This window comes from Argentina silus (assembly GCF_951799395.1).
Source record: "Argentina silus genome assembly, chromosome: 1".
Lineage (NCBI taxonomy): Eukaryota > Metazoa > Chordata > Actinopteri > Argentiniformes > Argentinidae > Argentina > Argentina silus.
Window position 1 is genome coordinate 12,252,176 of NC_139655.1, and position 23,472 is coordinate 12,275,647.

At 41.5% G+C, this 23,472-nt stretch overlaps 5 protein-coding genes across 10 annotated transcripts; 2 read left to right on the top strand and 3 right to left on the bottom strand.

Moving 5' to 3' along the window:
• Nucleotides 1-826: 826 nt before the first annotated feature.
• slc7a7 (solute carrier family 7 member 7) lies at nucleotides 827-7,836 on the top strand. Its single transcript, XM_083665476.1, has 9 exons — nucleotides 827-1,419; nucleotides 4,088-4,213; nucleotides 4,852-4,996; nucleotides 5,957-6,080; nucleotides 6,192-6,295; nucleotides 6,466-6,562; nucleotides 6,832-6,981; nucleotides 7,168-7,351; nucleotides 7,717-7,836. The coding sequence occupies exons 1-9, from the start codon at nucleotides 918-920 to the stop codon at nucleotides 7,791-7,793; spliced, it is 1,509 nt and encodes a 502-aa protein (XP_083521602.1). The 5' UTR covers nucleotides 827-917; the 3' UTR covers nucleotides 7,794-7,836.
• Nucleotides 7,814-14,623, bottom strand: oxa1l (OXA1L mitochondrial inner membrane protein). 2 transcript variants are annotated; one of them, XM_083665595.1, is made up of 10 exons: nucleotides 14,480-14,623; nucleotides 13,708-13,842; nucleotides 13,194-13,488; nucleotides 12,732-12,875; nucleotides 12,463-12,548; nucleotides 12,034-12,198; nucleotides 11,702-11,806; nucleotides 9,332-9,494; nucleotides 9,141-9,221; nucleotides 7,814-8,955 (listed from the first exon to the last, which is right to left on the bottom strand). In XM_083665595.1, the coding sequence occupies exons 1-10, from the start codon at nucleotides 14,588-14,590 to the stop codon at nucleotides 8,819-8,821; spliced, it is 1,422 nt and encodes a 473-aa protein (XP_083521721.1). In that variant the 5' UTR covers nucleotides 14,591-14,623; the 3' UTR covers nucleotides 7,814-8,818. The 2 variants fall into 2 exon arrangements, with proteins under 2 accessions (XP_083521721.1, XP_083521722.1); XM_083665596.1 differs by having other exon boundaries at nucleotides 14,528-14,605.
• A 532-nt stretch (nucleotides 14,624-15,155) lies between these two features.
• LOC310823082 (ubiquitin carboxyl-terminal hydrolase 47) lies at nucleotides 15,156-19,632 on the bottom strand. 5 transcript variants are annotated; one of them, XM_083695791.1, is made up of 12 exons: nucleotides 19,400-19,632; nucleotides 19,001-19,092; nucleotides 18,789-18,885; nucleotides 18,509-18,624; nucleotides 18,347-18,417; nucleotides 18,074-18,196; nucleotides 17,885-17,980; nucleotides 17,582-17,710; nucleotides 17,239-17,367; nucleotides 16,918-16,955; nucleotides 16,769-16,803; nucleotides 15,156-16,636 (listed from the first exon to the last, which is right to left on the bottom strand). In XM_083695791.1, the coding sequence occupies exons 1-12, from the start codon at nucleotides 19,438-19,440 to the stop codon at nucleotides 15,162-15,164; spliced, it is 2,442 nt and encodes an 813-aa protein (XP_083551917.1). In that variant the 5' UTR covers nucleotides 19,441-19,632; the 3' UTR covers nucleotides 15,156-15,161. The 5 variants fall into 5 exon arrangements, with proteins under 5 accessions (XP_083551917.1, XP_083551919.1, XP_083551918.1 ...); XM_083695793.1 differs by having other exon boundaries at nucleotides 19,001-19,108; XM_083695792.1 differs by having other exon boundaries at nucleotides 19,001-19,632.
• A 148-nt stretch (nucleotides 19,633-19,780) lies between these two features.
• On the bottom strand, nucleotides 19,781-20,760 carry LOC310802480 (uncharacterized protein). Its single transcript, XM_083666862.1, has 2 exons — nucleotides 20,542-20,760; nucleotides 19,781-20,286 (listed from the first exon to the last, which is right to left on the bottom strand). The coding sequence occupies exons 1-2, from the start codon at nucleotides 20,684-20,686 to the stop codon at nucleotides 20,150-20,152; spliced, it is 282 nt and encodes a 93-aa protein (XP_083522988.1). The 5' UTR covers nucleotides 20,687-20,760; the 3' UTR covers nucleotides 19,781-20,149.
• A 501-nt stretch (nucleotides 20,761-21,261) lies between these two features.
• LOC310801865 (E3 ubiquitin-protein ligase) lies at nucleotides 21,262-23,292 on the top strand. Its single transcript, XM_083666033.1, has 4 exons — nucleotides 21,262-21,465; nucleotides 21,681-21,781; nucleotides 21,995-22,168; nucleotides 22,457-23,292. The coding sequence occupies exons 1-4, from the start codon at nucleotides 21,378-21,380 to the stop codon at nucleotides 22,910-22,912; spliced, it is 819 nt and encodes a 272-aa protein (XP_083522159.1). The 5' UTR covers nucleotides 21,262-21,377; the 3' UTR covers nucleotides 22,913-23,292.
• The last annotated feature ends 180 nt before the right edge of the window (nucleotides 23,293-23,472 follow it).

Here is a 23,472-nt window from a genome sequence, read left to right on the forward strand (position 1 = left end):
TAACTTATCTGGTTAAGCCATTTGTTTTGTGTTCTGATAGTACCTTCAGTCTGCCGCTCTATCTCCAATTCAATTCTGCTTCATTGTACTCTCTATCTTTACTTGTTTTTGTCTGATTCACTGTTCTGTGTCGATTCATCAGCCCTGTCTTGCTCTATTGGTCAAGCATTGCCTGTTCGCTACAATAGTTTGTGTCATTGTCAGCATTATTATTATGTGTGTGTGTGTGTGTGTGTGTGTGTGTGTGTGTGTGTGTGTGTGTGTGTGCATGTTAGGTTCTATTTCATAGAATACGTAAATGATAAAAACTGAAGATCACATTGGCAGTCACAGCCGGTAATATTAGTTGTAGTGTTTTTAGGCCTGTTTGCCTTTCTCCCTCTCTCTGTCAATACACTCAGCCGTTTGCTGAGATCTCTAATGGCTCTCAAATTGCCATCTGTAAAAACCAATAACAAGCAGAGTGTGTGTGTGTGTGTGTGTGTGTGTGTGTGTGTGTGTGTGTGTGTGTGTGTATGTGTGTGTGTGTGTGTGTGTGTGTGTGTGTGTGTGTGTGTGTGTCCATATTTGTGTTACTGAATAGCGATGCCGACAGCTTGTTTTGTCTCACTGGAACAGGAATGCAGAAACATTTAATCTTTTACTAATGTATCATTCAGAAAATGATTATTGAAAATGCACAACAATTAAATTCATGTTGCATTTGATTACTGTGCCCATTTAGCAGATTGGTCCCCATGGTGACACCCACACACTGTCTGATAACACTTTTATGTCTTCACAGATGTCACCAACAGGACTATAGCTGGAAATCAATTCTAACTCACTAAATATAAACTACCATCCACTGACTGAAATCAGGTCCAACCACTGTTCTCTTCCCTACATCACCTCTCATTAATCTCCTCTCTGAACCAATGGCATCATATAGTCCTGCCCCCACGCAAGAGCCGCCATGCGAGGCATCCAATGGCGGGCCCTCCCTGAAATCTGACGGCTCAGGCGATTCCATGAAGCTCAAGAAGGAGATCTCCCTCCTGAACGGTGTCTGCCTCATCGTGGGCAACATGATTGGCTCAGGCATCTTTGTCTCGCCCAAGGGCGTTTTGATCTACAGTGCCTCCTACGGGCTGTCGCTGGTAGTGTGGACTATCGGTGGGATCTTCTCTGTGTTTGGGGCCCTGTGCTACGCTGAGCTGGGCACCACCATCAACAAGTCTGGTGCCAGCTACGCCTACATCCTAGAGGCCTTCGGGGGCTTCCTGGCCTTCATCCGCCTGTGGACGTCGCTGCTCATCATAGAGCCCACTAGCCAAGCCGTCATAGCCATCACCTTCTCCAACTACATGGTGCAGCCCATCTTCCCCACCTGTGTAGCCCCCTATGTGGCCAATCGACTGCTCGCCGCAGCCTGCATATGTATGTGTTTTACAGTCATTTTGACATTTTTTACTATGAAGTGTGTGTGAGTGCTTTGCTGTGGTATTGTAAGTAGGTATCTACCAAGATGTGTGTGAGGACTTTGTTGGTTGGTGGTGGTGTGTTGCGTGAGAGTTTTGAAGGGTGGTGAATGGGTGTCTGTATTGGTGGAAAGGGAGAAGAGAAATTAAATGACTGCCAGCACTAGGTCAGCACTTGAGCAACAGAAGTGTACTAGAAAGTGTGAAAGAGGAACGAGACTACAGACATCAACACATGTTTCCTGTGTAAAGGGGGTAGAATGTGGGATGTGGAATGTGGAATTTGACTCAACTTCAGAAAACTAATTTCGGTCTATGTGTCATGTATCACGCCAAAAGAGTGCTCTTAATTGCAAAAGTATGACAGAGAGAGGGAGATAAGGAGAACGTTGAGTAATGACATAGATTACAGTACATAGACAGAGAGGAGGAGAATGTGTTGAATCATGGGTTTTATTCATACAGGCTAGCAGATAACTGGAGCTCTCAGCACAACCACTCATAAATCTCAGTTAGTTAACGGTCATACCTAGGAGTCAATAGGCTTTAATGTTGCATGTTGTGACACTGAAACAAATGGATAGAACACAGGGACAGACAATCAGAACACTGGGACAGACAGTCAGAACTCTGGGACAGACAGTCAGAACTCTGAGGGCAGATAAAAAGAATACAGAGACATATACACAGACAGAACACTGGAGAAGGTCAATCAGCAACACTGGGGCATCAAGACAGAACACTGAGACAAAGAGAGTACTTGAAAGGGATAGGCCATCAATGATCTTAGATAGACCTTAACCATCAAGTGAAGGTCTGTACCAATAAATATAACTCATTCTTCCACCCGTCCACCCACTTATCCACAGACATGCACACACACAAAACAGATAAGCAGTGCTTTAAGGTAGATGAATATGCTGATAGCAGTGAGTTAAAGTCCTTGCCTTGGTGAGACTCTGACCTCTGGGCTAGTGGCTTGTGACAGCTCAGCATGGCACTTCCCTGACAAGGCATGGAGAAACCCAAACATGGCAGCCACCAGTCTCACCTCACATCTGGTCCACATCTAAAGCAGTCAACTGCCAACCTGATCTCAACCCTCCCACCCTCCTCCTCTTACACTGTCAACACACCACACCTTTTACATCTGTGTGGCGAGCTCTTTTCCTCCCGTCCTCATCACTGCTCTCTCTGTCTGGACATTGTGATATGTTATGTTTGAGGAGCCCACCTGTAGACAGGAGACTGTTATGATCCTCTTTTCTAATGTGGGGGGAAGAGGGGGGTGATGCTGTTATGATCATCTCCTCTTGTGTGTTTGGGGGGAAGGAGGGGGTTGATGTGTGTGTGTGTCAACTGTCAGGTCCTTTTTTGAGCCAGAACATGCACTTGAGGTGTAGATATGAACTCGTGTGCTGATCTGAGGAAAACACTGGTGTAGACCAAATGTAGCTGCTTGGATTTGTTTGAAGTAAAATGTTGTCATTGCTGGAAAGAATATCAGCGTTTTGAACATGACAAAAAGATACAGTATTTTGTGAATGACTTGCTGTCAGCACCTTAGTAGGGGGAATGTGTTTTTATGAGAGTGGGAAGACTTTGATGATTCACATTAAACAGTCATCATCTGGGATGCTATCTCCAGGTTATGAACTTCAGCAAACAAACACTGATTATAGCCCAGAGAGATAAGACCTAGAAGGACTCTGGTAAACATGTTTTCTCAAGACTGTGGGAGTTGCTCCAGAAGGACACAGGGAACGTTGAAGAGCTGAACCTTAACGTCTCTGTCAGTCAGTCAGTCAGTCAGTCAGTCAGTGTGTCAGTTGGTTAGCAACTCTTACTGCTGTTCTGTCATGGAGGCCATATAATCACCCAAATTAGCCTGGACACATTAGATCAATTTTACAACATGTACAGGGAAATGGTCTTTGTATCAGTGCACTCCTTTTCCAGTATGTCTGAGTCTTGTCTTTGTCTGCCACCCTCTCTACCCATGTCTCTCTGTATGTGCTGCACTCAGCTCTTTCCCTCTTTGAAAAACAACTAACTCGACTGCTGGAGTCAGCAGCCCCGTTTCCTCAAGCCATGCACTCTCAATCAGAACACCCCCCCCCCCCCCCTTCCTTATTTCTGGTGCTAATATCACCTTTCTTGAGGGTGGCCTTCAGGGTATCTTTATACCTTTTCCTCTTACCTTCACAGGAGAAGAAGACAGAGTGGTCAAATACTGATGAGAGTGTATGTGTGTCCAGCTGTGTTTGTCTGAGTCCTGACTAGCCATGTTACTTGTCTAAATGGTAAAAGGTCCACACCTTCATTGGAATTCAGAGGTCATTGACATAGACATTGGAGGGCACTTACACCACAAGGGAACCCTACAGTATGTCATCAACACAGCAGGAAAACATTTTCACAAGGGTTATATAGTATGTCATGTATTGATTGATAAGGAATAATACCTTAGTAATTAAAGCAGCTTAGAGCTCTGCAGCTCATCCACACAAGCCAGTATGAGTGTGTGAATATTAATTGATAGTGTATTTGTGAGGACATATATCATCTTTGATTGGGTCTGTAGTAGGAACATGTGGATCTGAATCTGTCTACCTCCCCTCCTGCAGGTTTGCTGACCTTTGTGAACTGTGCCTATGTGAAGTGGGGGACTCGTGTCCAGGACTTCTTCACCTACGCCAAGGTCATCGCCCTCATCGCTGTCATCATCACCGGCCTGACCAAGATAGCTCAGGGTACTCACTCAGAATGTCCTTCACTCTCAGACACACAATACAAATGGCATTAACATTTACTCACAACGATCTTTTATTTTTATTTTAATACTACTGTTAATACACTGCACATATCTGTACATACCTGTTTATACTGTTCATACGGCACTCCATATTTATTCTGCTATTTACTCTGTACTGTTAATACATATATACTGCTTATACTGCATTGTCTATACAGCTCATATGCTGCTTACACTGTTCATACTGCATTCTATTTATTCTGTTTATAATGCTACTGCTAATCCATATACTGCTTACACTGCACTACTCATACTATACTGCACTACTATACTTCTCATTTACTGCACTACCTGTATATACTGTTCACACTGCACTTTTCTGCTTTTTTGCACTTCTGGTTAGACGCTAACTGCATTTCGTTGTCTCTGTACTTGTACTCTGCACAATGACAATAAAGTTACATCTAATCTAATCTAATCTAATCAACTGCACAGACACACACACCGACAAACACATTGTCATCACTCACACAAAGATATATAATCTCCACACACTCCGCTGATTTCATGAATTCATTTGCACCAGCAAATACCCTGTGTATGTGTGTGTATTATATATTTGTTTGTGTTTCTCAGGTCATACCCAGAACTTTGAGGGTCTGTTCGATGGTTCAACCAGAGACCCCGGCGACATTGCCTTGGCCCTGTACTCAGCCCTGTTCTCCTACTCTGGCTGGGACACCCTCAACTTTGTCACTGAGGAGATCAAGAACCCTGAGAGGTGAGGCAGCAGGGAGGGAGGGGAAGGAAGGAAAGTGGGAAGGGAAGGCATGAGAGGAGAGTACTAGTGGGCAAACAGCTTGTACTGTGAGGTTGTGTGGTGTAGGACCCAGGCGCAGAGAGGAGACCAGACGAGCGAATGCAGTTCAAAGGCAAAAGCCACTTTACTGGTAGTGATCCACAAGGATACAAAGGAAACACTAGAGAAATAACAAAACGCAAGGATACCAAAAAGAAACAACCTAGAGGATTCCAAGCAAAGACAAAGGAAACAACAGAAAACACTTCTTAAAGAGAAGGGTTCTTATTAGCAATTGGCGACACCTGTGAGCCAATAGTCTCTGAGGTGATCTCTGACGGAACCATGACATGTACTCCTTATAGTGTACATGTGAATGAACAGTGAAGGAATAAAGGAGGAATGAAGGTATAGTAAACAGAGATGCAGAGGTAAGGAAGGAGTAGTAATAGCATATGTAAAATAAGAGGATTAACTAACCCCTTATATAACACTTTCACTCTCTCATCCTCTCCCAATTCTAAGTGTATGGAGTGGTTCTGTATATGCAAGGAAAAGTGAATGGTAGTGCATGGGACAGAGATAACAGATGGTATAGAATAGGTAGCCTGAGTGTTTTGGGCAGGGCGGGGGAGGGGCGAACTCCTCTTGGGGAATTATCGGAGCCTTCGCTATGATTCACACAGCCAAACGCTGATCAAATGAAGCAAGACAGACATGTGATTGGATCACAAGCTACTCCCGGAGTTCTCAAGCAGATTATGTGACAAACACCGCCCCCCCCCCCCACCTCCACCCCACCCTTGCCCAAGGGGTCAACTCTTGACCCATACACTCATGAAGAACCCTGAAACTGAGCCACTTCATTGCTTTCTTGGCTGATTTCTTTTCTTCTAAATTGAACCTCTGTCTCCCCCTGGTGTGTGTTTGTGTGAACTGCAGGAACCTGCCCCTGGCCATTGCCATCTCCATGCCCATTGTGACAGTGATCTACATCCTGACCAACGTGGCATACTACACTGTGCTGCCAATCCCTGCCATTCTGGACAGTGATGCTGTGGCTGTGGTGAGAGTTCTATACTAGTCATAGCACTATAACTATAGGCAGTTCATCTGGTGAATTTGTTTGATATAAGTGTTTGGATTGGTTACATATGACATCTACTTTATCCCATAGACGTTTGCAGACCAGGTGTTTGGTGTGATGAATTGGACTATCCCACTAGCAGTGGCGTTCTCTTGCTTTGGTGGACTCAACGCATCCATTCTCGCTGCCTCAAGGTGAGTGAGAGTGACAACTGTTCAATCCCCATCTTTAACTGTCATCGTTATCATTTTCATCATCATTATCATTAGATTCTAAATTGTTAGAGATAGCCGTGTGCATGCGTGTTTGTGTGTGACTAGTCCACTGTGCTCCAGTGCTGTGTCACATGTGTGTGTTTCTCCAGGCTGTTCTTCGTGGGTTCCAGAGAGGGCCATCTCCCAGACTACCTGTGCATGATCCACGTCCAACGCTACACCCCCATCCCTGCACTGCTCTTCAACGTCAGTCCATTGCTCCATCTTAATATGTATTTTATGTATGTTTTATTGATGTTCTGTCTGTCTGCCTGAGTGTTCCATTCATTCAAACCATTGTTTTGTCTGCCGGAGTGTTCTGTATGCCCCAGGGCTCTGTCTGTCTGAGTGTTCCATGCTTCTAACCCATTGTTATATCCATAAATCTGTGGTTCTGTCTGCCTCAGAGTTCTCTGTGTTTGTGTATTCCCCCATCATGCACTCTAAGTCTGTATATATGTTATGTTACTCTGTAGGGTGCCATGGCACTGGTCTACCTCTGTGTTGAGGACATCTTTAGACTGATCAACTATTACAGCTTCAGCTACTGGTTCTTTGTGGGCCTGTCCATCTTAGGCCAGCTCTACCTGCGCTGGAAACAGCCTGACAGAGTCAGACCTCTCAAGGTAACAAAACCATCCACATGCCATAACACACAAACCTCAACACTAAACTGCCCTGACACGTTCAAATGGAAACCTCCATTTGGTGTTGTGATTTATTAAGCACTTTTTGCAGTTTATTTGAATAACTGATCTCATTCATTGCTTGAGATAGTAGTGATAATTATATTTCCTCTTTGTCTCTCTCAGCTCAGTCTGTTCTTCCCCATCGTCTTCTGTGTCTGCACCGTGTTCCTGGTGGTGGTGCCCCTCTACAGTGACACCGTCAACTCCCTGATTGGCATCGGCATTGCCCTATCAGGAGTGCCCGTCTACTTCCTGTGTATCTACACTCCCTCCAACAAAAGACCCATGTGGCTCCGCAAGTTCATTGGTGAGTCACATTAATTTAGAGCTTCATCAAACACAAACTGCAAGCATGTCACTGTCCTGTACAGTTGTATGCCAGCTATTATATACAGTAGGTCTATAAAACAGTGTGAACATCCAACAAAATGTATGTATTTGCATTGTCTAGAAGAACCCAAAGACATTTCACAATGAGGCAACATATATACAAATAGACACAAATAAATCTAAAGGGATACGGAATACAGATGTACTTACAAAACAAGCAAAGTAAATACAAACAGCAGAATATGTATCTTGCTTGCAGGTATTTATCTTGAAATACACTTTGGTCACTTCCAAACTGTTATAATAATCAGATGGGTAACTTTCTCATCCTCTCTTTCTTAGCCGACTTTGGCCTGTTGATTCAGAAAGTGTGCTACTCAGTTCTGACGGAGATGGACACAGATGACAAAGCAGAGTAGGAGTCTAACACCAACACACTGCTGAAGACTGAGAACGCACATGCAAGAGGCTCAACCACACCACCCCCTGGCCACATTCTTCCACTGGGCTGCCAACCACAGGGTGTGCTCGAGCTGAATCTCTGGCCAACCAGACAACGCCATGATACTGTATGTTCAATGGACGATGGGGTCATTCTTTGGCCAGGATGACACTCCAGTTGAACTCTGACATCACAGAGGGCATTCCAGTCACTCCAAAAGAATCAGTAATACTAAACCATTACTTGGCTCTATGGGTTATAACTGAACTCTGTGAACTGGCATTACAATATAATGACTTTCAATGAGGAAACCAATGGTGGAGATAAGACTGAAGCATCTAGGAAGGCCATTTAATTGTCTAGGGTTAATTCATTGTAAGGGAGTAGCAGGTCATCATTGAATCTGAAAGCACTGATGACAATAGAAAACATGCTTTATCATACCTGTAATAAAAGACTAGTATAGTAGAATGTAGGTAACTCTGGCCACACTTTTTGGTGGTAAGTGTTCATTTATATTTATTCTATGTAAATGTGTATTCTACGTACAGCGTTAAGATCTTAGTCAGGAAAAGGGCTATTTTTTTTTCTTCAAGCAAATTCTGTAGAATTATTTTTCTCAAACTTTTGGGTTTATCTAAACATAGGGTAGGGAGGGGGGGTGTCTTGGTTGAGTTCAGGGATGGTAAATAGTTGACTGTATTTATAATAAATTACTCATGGACAGTTAAAACGATTGTTTTTTTCTTATCAATTCCCAGCAAGTAGCATACAGAAAAGTTGTTGTGAGCTCCATTGCAATGTCTTTGGGTGATTAACACATTCCCAGTATACCTGATGTCAGAAGGCACACATCGCAATGGACATTATAAGGCAACCGACACATACATGATAACAACCCTCCCCAACCCATCATTTCAACCAATCCCTCCACACATTTCTCTCTCCATAAATATGTACACATAATTCTTTGGGCCTTCAGACTGTCAATCATCCTCTTCTTTATCCAATCGTCTCCTCCCATGGCCTCTTCTTGCAACTGGTTGCCTGGGATCCTTCCTTTGCTTTAGCTGACACTGCTGCGATGGGTGGTGCAATCTGCTGTAGGGGGTTGTGAGTGAAGGTCTGCCTCAATGGACCTGTTTGGAGAGGAGAGAAGGAGAGACATGACAGAGATCCTCTACTACAGTTAACTGAATACAGAGATGGTGTTTTTTATTTAACCTCTTAGGTTAAATAAAAAGAGTTAGTCTCATTGAGATAAAAATCTTTTTCAAGAAAGACCTGGAGTTCGATGTAAAATGGAGCGGAGCATGTGTCTCACCTTTAGCAGCAATGTCCAGGTGGTTCTTGATCCTCCTCTCCCTCTCCTCTAGCTGCGAAGCCAGCTGAGCGTTTTTCCAGCCTAGGAGACACAGATCAAAACAGTTAAACAGAGTGAAATAAGATAGTGTGTGTGTGTGTGTGTGTGTGTGTGTGTTAATCACAGCATCCCACCCCTTCCCCCACACCCACCTTTCTTTATAGTCTCAATGAAGCCCTCATTCTGGGGCATGGCCGAGGTGGGATGGGTGATCCTCTCTGGAATCCCCAGCTTCTGCCTGACCAGCGGGTGTCTAAGCAGGGCTACCTGGCCCAAAGAGAAGGTGTTGGAGGTCATCCAGTACGTAAACACCGCCTGAGGAGGAAGAGAGAGAAAAACACAGGAATGACATTTCCAGACTGTCTGACTGAGCAGCATGGAGCCAGACACCTTGTCTAATACAATGACCCTGCTGCTTTCTATCTCAATAAGACTCCACCGGGTTAAAACAAGGAAGTCCTGTGCTTCTATATATTGTAATGATGGGGGGGGGAAGAGAGAGAGAGAGAGCACCCAAGAGAAATTGTGATATATATACAGTGCTCTGCGTATTTGGATTTAAAATCAAACAATTACTATGAGGTTAAAGCAGAGATTCTCAGCTTGTATTTGATGGTATTTGTGTACATTTGTTTCACCATTCAGAAATTACAACACTTTTTATGCATAGTCCCCCTATTTTAAGGTACCCAAAAGTAATGGGACAATTGTCTTGACAGGTGTTTTTAGTAAGTCAGGTGTGTTCCGTCACATCATTTGTGCAGGTGCATCCCCCGAAAGACAAATGGCTGTGAGCTCTGTGGAATGTCTTGAGGTGTCAAAGCTGTGATGTCATCAGTTTAGATGTAATAAGATGAATGATGGTTGGTGGTCTCCTTATCAACAGCTCACCCTACCCCTCTCTCTCTCTCTCTCTCTCATAAAGTAACATTTTTCTATGAAGTATTTGCCTTGTAATAGATGTATTATTAAAGCCTCATTTGATTCATTCTATTTGACCTTTCTTGCACTAAATAAGCACAGACTCAACAATTCTTTGCACATAGTGATAATTACATTGGAGTCAGACTATCAATATTAGATATGCTTTGTTATCAACAAAATATAGCCAAAAGTCTCTGCCAAACATAAATGTGGAAACTGATATTATAATTCCTCTACACAGGCATAAGAGAGCTGTCAATGTGTAGTATTGACTCCAGGCTTTAGATTTGCCTTTGAAGTTTGCTATTGGTGTCTGTTAACATGAGGACCAAAGAGGTGTCAATGAAAGTCTAGGAAGCCATTATTAGGCTGAAAAATCGAATCAGAAACATAGCCAAAACCTTAGGCTTACCAAAATCAACAGTTTGGAACTTCATACAAAATAAACAAAAGCACTGGTGAGTTCAGCAATCGCAAACAGGATGGTAGGCCAAGAAAGACAGTGGATGAACGAAGACTGCTCACCATAATTAAGAAAACCCCCAAAACAACTGTCCCACAGATCAGGAACACTCTCCAGGAGGTAGGCATGAATGTGTCAGAGACTACCATCCATAGAATATGTTACCAGTCAAACTACAGACGCTTCACTGCAAGGTCAAAGCACTAGTTATCCTCAAAAAGGATGGTCAGCTTACAGTTAGCTAAAAAGTACCTAAAAAGCCTGCAGAGGTCTGGAAAAAGGTATCGTGGACAGGTAAGATTAATATTATCATTGACCAGAGTGAATGCAAGAGGGAAGTTTGGAGAAAAAAGAATCTGCCCAAGATTTACAGCATACCACCTCATCTGTGAAACATGCTGCAAGGGGTGTTAGGATTGGGCATGTATAGCTGCCACTAGAACTTGCTAGCTTGTCTTAATTGATGATTGTAACTGCTGATGGCAGCATCAGAATGTATTCTGAAGTGTACAGAAACATCTTGTCTGCTCGAGTGCAAGCAAATTCCTCCAAATTCATTGGATGGCACTACATCATATAATAAAACAATGACCCAAGACATACTGCCATAGCAACTAGGGAGCTTTTCAGGACCAAAAAGTGGAAAGGTCTTGACTGGCCAAGTCAATCTTCAGATTTAAATCCAATTGAACATGCATTTCACTTCCTGATGATAACATTTTAGGCAAAAAGACCTCTGAACTGAAGATGGCTGAAGTACAGGCTGGCAGAGCATCACCAGAGAAGATACCTGGTGTCTGGTGGGGTCAATGGGTTGCAGACTTCAGGCAGTTATTGCATGCCAAGGATTATACAGCAAATACTAAACATGAGTCCTTAATTTGGACATTTGTTAAATCTATCCCATTACTTTTGGATACCCTAAAATATACATAAAACGTGGTACTCTTGGGGGCGATGCATAAAACGTGGTGTCATTTCTGAATGGTGAAACCAATATGTACACAATCTCTCTCTCTCACTTTCTCTTTATTTACACGCAAGGCACTGAATATAAAGAGAAAGTGAGAGAGCGAGAGAGAGAGATTTTGAAAGAGGGAGAGAGAGAGAGATTGTGTGTGAGAGAGAGACTGACCGTGGGGAAGTTGATGGTGAGGGGGAGGATGATGAAGGGCATGATCCTGAACACAGTCTTCATGGCCCGCAGGTTGGGGTTGTCCACTCCAGACTCTGCCCCCAACTGAGAGACAGAGAAGAAGACAACAGGTTGGGGTATTATTATTAATTATTTACATGTTTAAAACAATATCATTCTTCAATCAAAATAGTAGTCATCATTTGGTAATTTCACTGAATTCTTGAAATCATAAAAGGTAATTTCTTCAGGGAAAAGATGCTAAGCCTGTAAAATAGACATTCTACAAAGTTGAGTCTTTCTTCTAGACTTAGCTTCACAATGGCTCTTACCTCCAGGATGGCAAACATAGTCCCAGTCACTAATACTGGGAGGATGTAGAAGGGGTCTGCTGCTGTGAGGTCTGTGAACCACAACAGGCCCCCCGTTTGCATACTGGGAACTGGGAGGTAGGACATCTTTCTGAGGGCGATGAAGAAGGAGATGAAGACTGGAGTCTGAAGGGAGAGAGGTGTGAGATGAGTCTTATGTCCTGAAAACCACCAGAGGGAGACATACTGAAAATTGGGAGAAAAAACTATCCAGTAAATGTTTTGTTTTATACTGTATTAGTGCATTTAATCTAACAGAGAGAATACACAGGACTAGAGAGAATACGCAGGCAGTGGCTAGTCTGTCGGAAAGAAGAAGAGGAAGAATCTGACAGAGAGAGAGGGGGCTACATAGAAATATAGTTTAAATATATTTCTATAGATACTGACCTGTACCAGAGGGACCAGGAACCCACGCAGGGGATTCACGTCATTCTTCTTCTGGAACAGCGACAGGTCTGAGTACGCTTTGGAAACTAAAAGAGAGAGAGAACACCTACAATGAGAGACTGAGACTGACACACACACACACACACACACACAGATAAACCTAAATGATAAATAAATTATAAAGAGATATAGAGGGAATAGACATAGAGGGAATAGTTAGATAGTCAACCAATAGAAAGAGATGTAATGTAATGAGTAAGAACACTCACAGTCAAACTTGTTTCCGCTCTGTTTGGCCTCGTTCATCTTGTTTGTGAGTTTGGTCATCTCTGGCAGCACATTGTTCAGCTTAGCTGCCTCCCTTTGGCCTTTCACAATGACTGGGAACACCATCAGACGAGCAAGGACTGTGCCTGTGTGAAGAGAGGGAGGAATATAGAAAAAACGAAGGTCAGCACTACATTATAACAATGCATCTCTGATCATAACAGACTCTAAAAGCCTCTTACAACCATCTGAAAAGTCACTGCAATGCTAGCTATGTTCTGGTAGCTGGTTTATACAAACCTAAATGGGCAACACAGTGACATGTCGGATGAAAGCAGGATCATCATCCCAGTGGTAGGATGACATGACCCTGAGACACTGATCTAAGGTCAGTTTTGCGTTTTCCCACTGATGGTTAAAGTTAGGTCAGATGAAGAGTAAGCTCATTCTAGATCTTTGCTTACCTACGACGATGGCTCCCCACCAGGGTAATCCCATATCAACATGCATAAACTCCAGCAGATTCTGGACCAGACCGACAGGGGTGGCGCAACCCAGACCCAGCTCCGCTAGGGTGACCTCTGCTCCCGCCCCCTGCAGTACATCCAATGCTGTGGGTGCAGCCTCTGCCATCTGCTCAGCAACTGGCTGTAAGTTTATGGGGGTGGGGTCAGCGACGACCGGACTGGGGATGGACCCCAGGACTGGAGTGGTTTCTCCCACCACTGGAGTTGCCGTGGGAACAGTTTCAACTGGAATCTGGGAAAATGTATGCAACATAGAGATATCAATTAAGGATGGTTAACACACAATTCCATCCTCACATAATGGGTGGAGGGATTTTCAAAGGGATAAGAACAACTGGAATGTCATGGACATGTGACAGTATCTATTGAAGGGTCATTTGCATCCTCTAGTGTTACTCAGGTCAACAGTTTATCACACAACAACGATCCTTCTGCACATTGACAAACTCACCTGTGAACTGTTGTGCCTGACTGCCACTGCACTGACCAATAAGAACCTCCCATGGTGACGTCGTCCAAGGACAGCCCTCGTCACTGGACTTGTGCATTCTATTACTGTGTGAATATGGGACCTCTGTAGAAACCTCTGTTTAAAGAATACAGATACAGTATATATATATATGGAAATTCTGTTACGTCTGATTAATACACACTTGTGATTGGGTGTCTTATTTCAGGAAAAGTTAACTTACAATGTGTTGTCATAATAGCAATCAACAGTGAGGAACCTGCATGTTTGTATGTAGTCAACCAGTATGTGATTGAGTTTGAAGAGATAAAGCCCAGCATGATGTTATATACGTTCTCAAGAAATGTTATGATCACAGCATAGACTGATTGGGAGACATGATGGGCACACATTATTATCCACCTCATCACAGGTATGTTAATGGAAATATGTTATGGTGCATTCATTGCTATTGTACAGACAGGTGAGACCCTTATACTGTCTATATCGACGAGACAGACAGCGTGTAAAGCAATATCATGAGCATATATCGATATGTAGCCAGCTGGCTGTCTTCAATCTTAGTGGGAAGTGTTCATCCAGGTCTGTCTTTAGCTAGCTAACTCACATGCTAGCTTATGGTTAGCTAGCTGAAGTGCATTGGCTAGCAGTGTCAAAGTCACAGGCATGCATACAACCGGACGTGGTGACAACTGCAGCTGAACGTTTACAACCTGACAAACACAACACATCGAGAGACATGAATACATCAAACCTGGTTCCATTTCTCTGACAATGAATGGTTGCCGGGGCTTGATCTTACAGCCTGTCTTAGAAAACATCTCGTCAGGCAACCCGGAGTCACCCCACTCCTGATCGCAGCCATGTTGAAGCTACAGTAAGGTTGATACAGGAAGCGTCAGTGGACAAACCAAGTGCGTTTAACTCAATCTCGAATTTAATATCATTAGTGCAGGTCTTACAGGAGAGACAATACATCAAGTAAATTCCAGTAACATTGGAAATAAGTGTTGCATAATGTTTTTATGTGTTAAACTCTGGGTTCTGTACTTTCATTTCACTGTTACTGGTTTTTACAAGTAACGAAATCATGGATGTAGAGAATGAAGTAGATTTTAACAAGCACACACCTGTCGTTAACCAATCATAACATGTCGTTAACCAATAATAAGCAAATATAACTAGTAAAATAAAGTCTATGTATAATCAAATAAAACGATTTAAAAAGTAAAATTCTGAGCTCTGATGAGTAAAATCATATTCAACCAAAGGCCAATAGCAAAACTGATACTCATTGAATAACCATAACTCTGGTTTAAAAACAGAATCATATGCTATGTGATCCAGATCCATAATACAACAATAAGGTTGTATTATTCCCTTCTTTTCTCTCTCCATCTGAGTTCTGCTGCTTTTCCTCTTTTTTCTCCTGCCAATCAAACTATTCTTCCTTTCTTCCTCTCCTTTTTTGCCTTAAGCAATTCCTCTTTTTGTATTTCCTCCTCCATTTTCTTTCCAAATTCCTTTTCTTTTGCTCTGCTTCTCTTGCCCTTCTTTTCCTTTCCTCCCCTCTCTCCCCCTACGCTCATTGATTTCTTTAAAGGTGTGAGAAGGCAATGACACCTTTCCTTCCTCTTGGTCACTGGGGTCTCTGTCTGTCTGGTCTCATACATTATAGAGGATCTGGGAGACTCGCTGGACTTGTCAGACTCTGTTTCAGCATGAGTCGTTTCTCTCTTTGCGACGCCACTCTTTCTTTCATTTACCCTTATTTTTGCCATACCGCCAATCGCTTGTCTATTCAGCACAACATACTCCTCCTGCCTTCTCTTTTCCACAACAGCATCCTTTCTGCTGCTCCTTACACTGATGTCATCAATTCTTCTGTCTGTGACATTGTCCTTTTCACTCTTTGCAACATCAGCATTTTCTCTTATTCCAGATATATTGTCATCTTCTTTTTGCTTTGCCTCACATTTCTCTTCTGTCTTTACCAAAACATCATCCTTTCCTCTGTTTGGCACATCAACCTTTTCTCTGTGTGCTAAAGTATCCTTTCGTAATACTATACTAAGATCATTGACTTCCTTTGATGACATATCACCATCTTCTTCTTTATTTGTGTCTCCCAACCTTCCCTCATCATTGTCTTTTTCTCTCTCTATCACAACACTATCTTTCCTGGTCTTTGCAACTCCATCTTCTCTTTTATTTTCCAAGACATCAACCTGTTTTTTCATAGCAGGATCCTCATCACCTGTCTTTTCCAATACATCATGTGTTTCCTCCCCATCACCATCTGTACTTTCTGGCACACCGTTTTGTTCATTTTCCTTTACAACATCACTCTTTCCTACCATATCATCCTGTCTTCTTGTCATCATGTTCTGAACCCTATATGCCTCCTCCTCCTCCGATCTTTGTATTATGCCACCAGCCTCTCCTCTCTCTGCCATATCATAATCATTGTCATTACATATGATTCTATATTCCACAGAATCTTCCTGTCCATCATCATGATTCTCTCCTTCCTGTCCTCTCTGTTTATAATCATCATCATCATCATCATCATCATCATCATCATCATCCCATCTTTCCCTTACTTTCTGTATATCATCATCAGCAGCAGCAGCAGCAACAGCAGCAGCAGCAGCAACATTATCTGTCCCTGGACTTGCAATATTATCATCATTCCCTCTTCCCTGTCCTCTCTGTTCATCATCATCATCCTCCTCTTTCTGTCCTCTCTGGCCATCATCATCATCCTCTCCTTTCTGTCCTGTCTGTCCATCCTCCTCTCTTTTCTCTTGCCTGCTGATTCTCATCCCATTGGCCAGTGAGGATGTAGAGAGCTGGAGGTCTGTAACTGAACAGCAGGTTCCCTGTTTCATTGGAGGTTCTGGAGCAGGAACTATAGAAGGGAGGCAAAGTGACATGTTGAATGGAGATTAATTGAGGAAAGAGAATGATTCAAGATAAGTTAGATGTAAAAAGCTTGTGTGACAGACATACAACTAAACTTTGTACATATGAATTAACTTACTTTTCTTGTACATAAGCAGATAAGCTCTCCGGGAGCTAGAGGAAGAATAATATGTAATCAATCAATGTCATCAGAATCATGAACGCTGGAAGGAAACATAATAACATTCTTAAAAAAACAAAAGACAGTGGAAAAATAGTGACATGTACCTTGCAGAAATGTCACCTTCCGCAAATAGTCGATTGGTCTGTAAGAGTAGAGCAGTAATGTATTAATAAACTATTAACCTCCAAGTCTTTCTTCTCACCTTGTTCCAAAAGACAGGTGCTAACGAGACCTGGAAGTCTGGCAACGCAAGACTAAGAAACTATAAACTAGGCATTCTAGACATTGGCATTAGATTACATATACTGTAGAGGTATGGCAATTGTGTGGCAATTGTGATGGTTCCTTAGCAAATATATTCCACCAAAATATATTCCACTTTATTAAAAATGTGTGAATAAATAAGAATACAAAATCCTGCTTACCCTTATGATGTTGGTGTCATCAAACTCATACCAGGTCTGGTCCTCATAGGATTTGATTGTAGCAGTGTAGTGTCCACCTTTTAGACCTCCAGAATGGTTTACCATGGCATAGATTTCATATTTATCATTCTGTTCAGAGAAATCCGATCTATCAAAAAGCATGCCCAATGAAACAAGTATGTAATGACTTAGTAATGACTGGGTGTATTGTATTATTATTATTATTAGTAGTAGTAGTAGTAGTATGATTAATAAAATGTGGACCTCAGTGAATTAATTAAAGAAAAGAAAGGTCAGGTCAGGGTAATAAGAAAAAGGGAAGAGAGAAAATATTTCTGAGTACCTCTATCTCTAATGTGTGAGGCACATTCACACAACAGTCGATTTTTACATAACTCATGCTGCTGTAGTCAAAATCAAATCTCTTGAGGAGAAGAGTCAGAATCTCTGGGTGCTGTTCCATCTGACATTCCTAGGTGACATAAAACCATTGGCACAAAACACACTGGTTGTTACAACCACTAGAGGGAGACACAGGAACATCCATCCAAAGGCTAGGAAGCTTTCACAATATATACAATCAGCATATAATCAGTGATTACTTGAGTAAATCACTGACAATTGAGAGGTCAATACCAAAACTCACAATGGTTGCCTCTGCTTTGTCACCACACTCATCACAGTACATCATATTGTCTCCACTGAGAGTTGAAGGCTTGAAAAAACACTCAAAACCGTCCTTCTGAAAAAACAAACATCAAATACATGCAACACAAACACATCAGTCAAATTTCTCTCTGGTACCACATAAGTTTTAAGATATGTTTTACTTTACCACATAGTAGGTGTCAAAGGTATATTCCATTGAGAGTGGCAGAGTCCAAAATGGACCCGTTTCTTCACTATTTTCATGGCGTTTAGAACAAGTGGTCCTGTGTTTCAATTGTCCATTGAAGATCTAAAGAAAAAATAAAACAATCTTATCCTGTCTATAATTCCATTAATTCATTCCTTATTAATTAATTAATTAATTAATTAATTAATTAATTAATTAATTGTTTATTCATTCATTCATTACTCTCTGGTTTTGATATCAGTGATGGAGTACCTTAGATATATCTGGACTGGCCATTCTTAAAATCTTCTCAAAATACTCTGCAGCATCACGTTGCTCAAATACTAAGTGACAAAAGACAACAATAAAAGGTCTATTACCAGTAGGTTATGCATTTGCTGCATATTCCTTCTCAGTTCAAATAGATCAACTCACCATCTCCAATGCCCAGCTTCTGTGAGATGCCTTTTGTATGACCTATACTTTTCTTTAAAGTCTCAAACAGCCCCTTCAGCTCAAGGTCAACAGTTTCCTGGTTTTGGCCACAGTGGCTGTAGGGAGAAATATTAGATCTATATATGTTTGTACTTATTGGCTATATTCTGTTTATTGGCCATATTTGTCAATAGTGTAGCCTTATAGCCTTCACCTAAGGGTAGAATGTTTGGAAGTATGACTCATTTTATAATTTGTATAGACATGAAAATATCCAAACCTTTCCACAGCCTCTCTGAAGTCCTTGGTCATGAAGAGAACCTGCAGCACACTGTTCAAAAAGCAGGTGGCCCCTTGATTACGCAAGCCATGGTATTCTAGTATAGGATAGAATTGGATTAGGGCCAACCATTTGAGGCAGCATTATAATGTATTCACCTCATAGCAGTGATAGGGTGCGAATCGTATTGAGAGAAAAGTATTTAATCATACCTATCCCAGTCCGATCTGATATCCTATCGAGCTTATTTTGGAACTTCTCCACAATATCTGTGTCCACTTTTTCGTTTGGCAATTGTGATTGTCTATAGAAATCCATGTCTAAATAATCCATTAATAATGACAGAATGTAAGAATACTATGGCAGGAAAACGTGTATCTCATATTACAGGTTTAGCTATGCTTATCATATTCCATAAGGACTCACAGTATGAATGACACACCAATATGAGAATGTGTCAATTCACATCGACGATCAAAATAGGCTATAAAATGTCAATGGTCAGTCTGTTTTAACTGCGTCGTCATGGAAAAATTAACTTTGAAAACAATATATCATTAGGTTATACATATATATACATCTATATTTAAACAGATAACATTTGAGCTTACTCAATTTTCCGTTGAATAATGCGATGTGGCGTAGAATTCATGTCTGTTAGGAATTATTTGTACAGAGAAAGAACCATGAGAGGCTAACTTCCATGCTAGCCTATACTTTCGATTTTGAATTGCAGGTTACTTACATAACAATTTAAATGAAACGAAACGAAATTTTAGATCAATTTAACGTTTAACGTATGTTTTTTTTTTGGTTTGTTTGTTTTTGTCCCTTTGACATATTTGGTCATATGAGTGGTCTCAAAATGTAGCCTACTATATTCATTAAAATGTTTTCTTTCGAAATCATATCGCCCAACACTGATATATGCGTCACTTGAGGTTATATTGTATGATGATTGTATGTTTTATTGTGAGTTTGGACCAGATAAGATTGTTTAATTTAATTTAATTTATGAATTACAGACTTCCATGTACTATGTACCCCATTTATACAGATTGTCAGAAACAACTATTTTCACAGATTAGAGACGACAGATTGTTGTTGTTGTTGGTCTTCTTCTTCTTCTTGATGATGATGATGATGTTTATCTTTAAGCGCTACATTAACCAACAGCAGTCTTTTTGTATCCTTTGGCAGTGAATATATCCATACATTTGCTCTACACACAGAAATTCATAGAGTAGGATTTTGGCAGTGAGATCAGAAATTAAAAGGCTATGTATTGGATATTACATTGGAAATACAGCTACAGTGGTGGTAGTGGATAGGAGGTGAGATGGCTCCCTTCTGGTCCTTCATCAGTCCCTCCATCCCCCGGGCACTCTTATCACAAGCTGTATGACAGACTGGTGCTGGATCCCATAGGTGGAGAGTACATTTGTGTCCTCCAGTTGCTTGTTTGTGAAGATCAGCCTCAGGGTCTCTAGGTCATTGTCTATACATAGAGGTCACAGTTAGGGATAGACCTCTCAAAGGAGTGCATCTTCCCTAATCATAACTATCATTCCTATCATCACTATAACACTGTGACATGCTCACATTTAAAATGTAATTTTCAACAATTAAAGTCAATACAGTTGCAGTTCGCTTTTTCACTTCACAACCATCACATTCCATTGCTGTCCTCCATACTGATTGGATAGTCAGTATATGTGTAGTTGGTTATAGCTTATATACTGTGGGTTCTTACCTGAGTTCCCTGGTAATCTGTGAGCAATTTTCTGTTTCAGCTGCAGCACTGTCATACTGTTCATCTGTTCTTCTGTGTTGCACAGGTCTATTGTCATTTTCTCCCCTCTGAGACCATTCACTAGGACCTGATAGATCTTCCCCATTTCGCTAGTGTGTGTGTGAGATACCACAGTTGATGTGCCTGTATCAGTGTCAACCTTAGTGCCAGTGGATGTGTTTACGTGTAGCTGGCCTGAGGGGAGCTAAATGCTTTCACTTTCTCTCTCAGCTCAGTTTTCAGTAATATGTGTTGTTCAATTTTTGCCCTTGAGTCAGGTGAGTCATAATATATCAGAATAGATTTCTGCAAACAGGGAATAAGTTGATATCTATTGAAGGTAAAAAAAGAGGCTTTTCTAGGGTCTTGTTTTAGTTAGACAAAGTCAGGAAAGTTCAGTGGAATGAAAATCAGGCGGAGAAGACCAACTCAATCACCAAAAAACTACAGTCTCTCCCTACCACGAAAATACATATCAAAGTATATTCTCTAACAACAAAACAGAACAAAACCATTCACAACATTTCTAGCCTTTGTAATGAAATAGGACTAGTAGTCATATTTCAAGAATTTGGCAACAACAATGTACAGTAACTACAGATGGGTTGCCCTTTAAGCATATCATGTGACTTTGTAAATTGGTGGAAAGAGAAAGTGAAAGGCATTGATGTTGAAAACAAGTTCAAAGGATAGCTTAAAAAGAGAGAGAGGGAGGGAGAGAGAGAGAAAGAGAACACCCCATCCCTGTCCTGTTAAAAGGCAGCAGCTGAGAGACAGTGAAGATAGAGAGAAGCACGATGACCACCCTACAACAGCAGGAAGAGAAGAGCTATGACCCCAGAGACACCACGCTCAAATTTGTCAACAGACCGGATGAGTTAGATCGTAAGTAACGGAATATGAACACAATTAGATTATTCCAAACTCTGCATACAAGTAATAGCTGCGGTTATATCGAGGATAGAATGCACCTCTTGAAAGCTGCCCTGGCAGTACATTAGTACTAAGTTTATTAGTAATTAGCACAAGCATATTTTAACAGACAGCTACTATCACAGCAGTAAAGGCCTGTTTTTAAACTACTTCTTGTTTGGTGTTAGCCCTGGATGATGAGGTTGACTCTCTGAAGGCAGAGATGTCCTGTGGTCACGCCGTCACTCCACAGTCACTGACTGGATGGTGTCGCAGCTTACTGGACCAGGTTCTCATCATTTATTAACATGGTCATAATCTCCTTTTGGTACCAGTAATATCAGCTGTTGCAAAACTAATCTCACCACCTAAACACAGAGCAAAACTAATAAAAGTACACTTTAATACATTTAATTTGTATCTCATTGAATATGATTCATACTTCAATGACATTTTAATGTAATATGATCCAATATTTTCTGGGTATTCTTTCAAATTCAAGGGTCAGTACAAGTTTATGTGCCCTGCGCTCAAGAATGGCACCTTCCAGAAGTGTGGTGCGGAGTGGTCTTACCAGGAGGTGCGTAGGCTGGCTGTTCTCACCTCAGAGGAGATGCATCACTTTGAAGTGACTATGGCCCAACTGGCTGCTACCGAATACTGCGAATTCAAAGAAGTGAGTGAGATTTCTTTGAACTCTTTAAAAGTATGTTCTCATTTCTGAGGAGTAAAACTACTTTGGAGCTATGAATGAGTAGGCCACCTCATACTTTTTCCAGGGTGACAATGTGAGATAAACAGTTAGATTCAGACCATAGAGGGGACAGTAGATCTCCCTGCCTCCACAGTGAGAATCATTAGTTAGAGATACTACATTTTCTAAAACCATACAAGTGCTACAGCAGCATTGGGCCCCATTGTTAACTCTTGTTCTGTTTTCTTTCAATATGTCCTTTTATAACAGTGCCCTGGGTGCAAATCCTGTGTCGAGAGAGAGGACCTTTCCAACCTGAGTGTTCAGTGCACCATATGCAGAGAAGACAAACACCAGATCTATGAGTTCTGCTGGCAATGCCTTAAGCAGTGGAAAGGCCCGGCCCCACGCTCTGACCGCTGTGACAACGATGGCTGCATCAATCAAGATCTGGAGCTGCTGAAGAACTGTCCCACCACTTCTCTACCCCAGGTGGAGGGGGTCAAAGACTGCCCCTCCATACGCGCCTGCATCACCTGTGGCCAAAGGGTGGAGCATGACAAGACAGGATGCAAAAACATCCTCTGCCCCCGCTGTCAGGTGGAATTCTGCTTCGTGTGTCTGAAGCTCACACCCATTTGCCTGCAGACCAGTTCATATTTCATAGCCTGTTCTGCAGGTGTGGCTCCTAGGCAGACCTCTATACCCATCTGGCACAGAGACTAGAACAGATACCACTCACACCAGTCATGTTGTGTACAAGGAAGTTGGCTCAAACACAAAAGTTCCACATTTTTTATGATACTGTATAATAAGTTTCATATGAATGATAAGTTCATACTTTATGCAAAGCTTTATTTAATGTTTTATGTGATGATGTGCTTATATAAATGTAATTATTATATTACTTCTATACTTCATCAGCAAATTATACAGAAAAGCAGCATACTTACTGCAATCCAAGTTTGTTACTGTTGTTTTGTACTATGCAACATTAATTGAAATGTGTATGCTACTGTAAACCCAATTATATTGCATAATAAAGTTATATATAAAGTAAATAAAGTAATAAAGTATATTGCATAATAAAACTAAATAGAGGAACCAGAAACACATTAACTCATGTTTGTGTTTATTATTCGCAATATACATATTTAGATCAGTGTAACCACTTATACTAAATGTTGGCCCCTGCTATTAAATCGATGATATGTAATTTCAGTTGGGCCATCCTCTGTGTATACTATACCATCTCCATCAGTTAAGCACACCTTCCCTCTCAGCTT

Excerpts from the sequence above, each read along its gene's own strand:
- slc7a7 (XM_083665476.1), top strand. The coding sequence starts at position 918 with ATGGCATCATATAGTCCTGCCCCCACGCAAGAGCCGCCATGCGAGGCA. Across the intron at positions 6,081-6,191 it reads ACAGTGATGCTGTGGCTGTG|ACGTTTGCAGACCAGGTGTT; the intron begins GTGAGAGTTCTA and ends TTTATCCCATAG. Across the intron at positions 7,352-7,716 it reads GTGGCTCCGCAAGTTCATTG|CCGACTTTGGCCTGTTGATT; the intron begins GTGAGTCACATT and ends TCTCTTTCTTAG.
- LOC310801865 (XM_083666033.1), top strand. The coding sequence starts at position 21,378 with ATGACCACCCTACAACAGCAGGAAGAGAAGAGCTATGACCCCAGAGAC. Across the intron at positions 21,466-21,680 it reads CAGACCGGATGAGTTAGATC|CCCTGGATGATGAGGTTGAC; the intron begins GTAAGTAACGGA and ends GTTTGGTGTTAG. Across the intron at positions 22,169-22,456 it reads AATACTGCGAATTCAAAGAA|TGCCCTGGGTGCAAATCCTG; the intron begins GTGAGTGAGATT and ends CTTTTATAACAG.
- LOC310823082 (XM_083695791.1), bottom strand. The coding sequence starts at position 19,440 with ATGAATTCTACGCCACATCGCATTATTCAACGGAAAATTGA. Across the intron at positions 17,981-18,073 it reads CCTTTGACACCTACTATGTG|AAGGACGGTTTTGAGTGTTT; the intron begins GTAAAGTAAAAC and ends TTGTTTTTTCAG. Across the intron at positions 17,711-17,884 it reads ACAAAGCAGAGGCAACCATT|GAATGTCAGATGGAACAGCA; the intron begins GTGAGTTTTGGT and ends TATGTCACCTAG.
- oxa1l (XM_083665595.1), bottom strand. The coding sequence starts at position 14,590 with ATGGCTGCGATCAGGAGTGGGGTGACTCCGGGTTGCCTGACGAGATGT. Across the intron at positions 12,199-12,462 it reads TCCTGGTCCCTCTGGTACAG|ACTCCAGTCTTCATCTCCTT; the intron begins GTCAGTATCTAT and ends CTCTCCCTTCAG. Across the intron at positions 8,956-9,140 it reads CCTGGACATTGCTGCTAAAG|GTCCATTGAGGCAGACCTTC; the intron begins GTGAGACACATG and ends CTCTCCAAACAG.
- LOC310802480 (XM_083666862.1), bottom strand. The coding sequence starts at position 20,686 with ATGGGGAAGATCTATCAGGTCCTAGTGAATGGTCTCAGAGGGGAGAAA. Across the intron at positions 20,287-20,541 it reads CAGATTACCAGGGAACTCAG|ACAATGACCTAGAGACCCTG; the intron begins GTAAGAACCCAC and ends CTCTATGTATAG.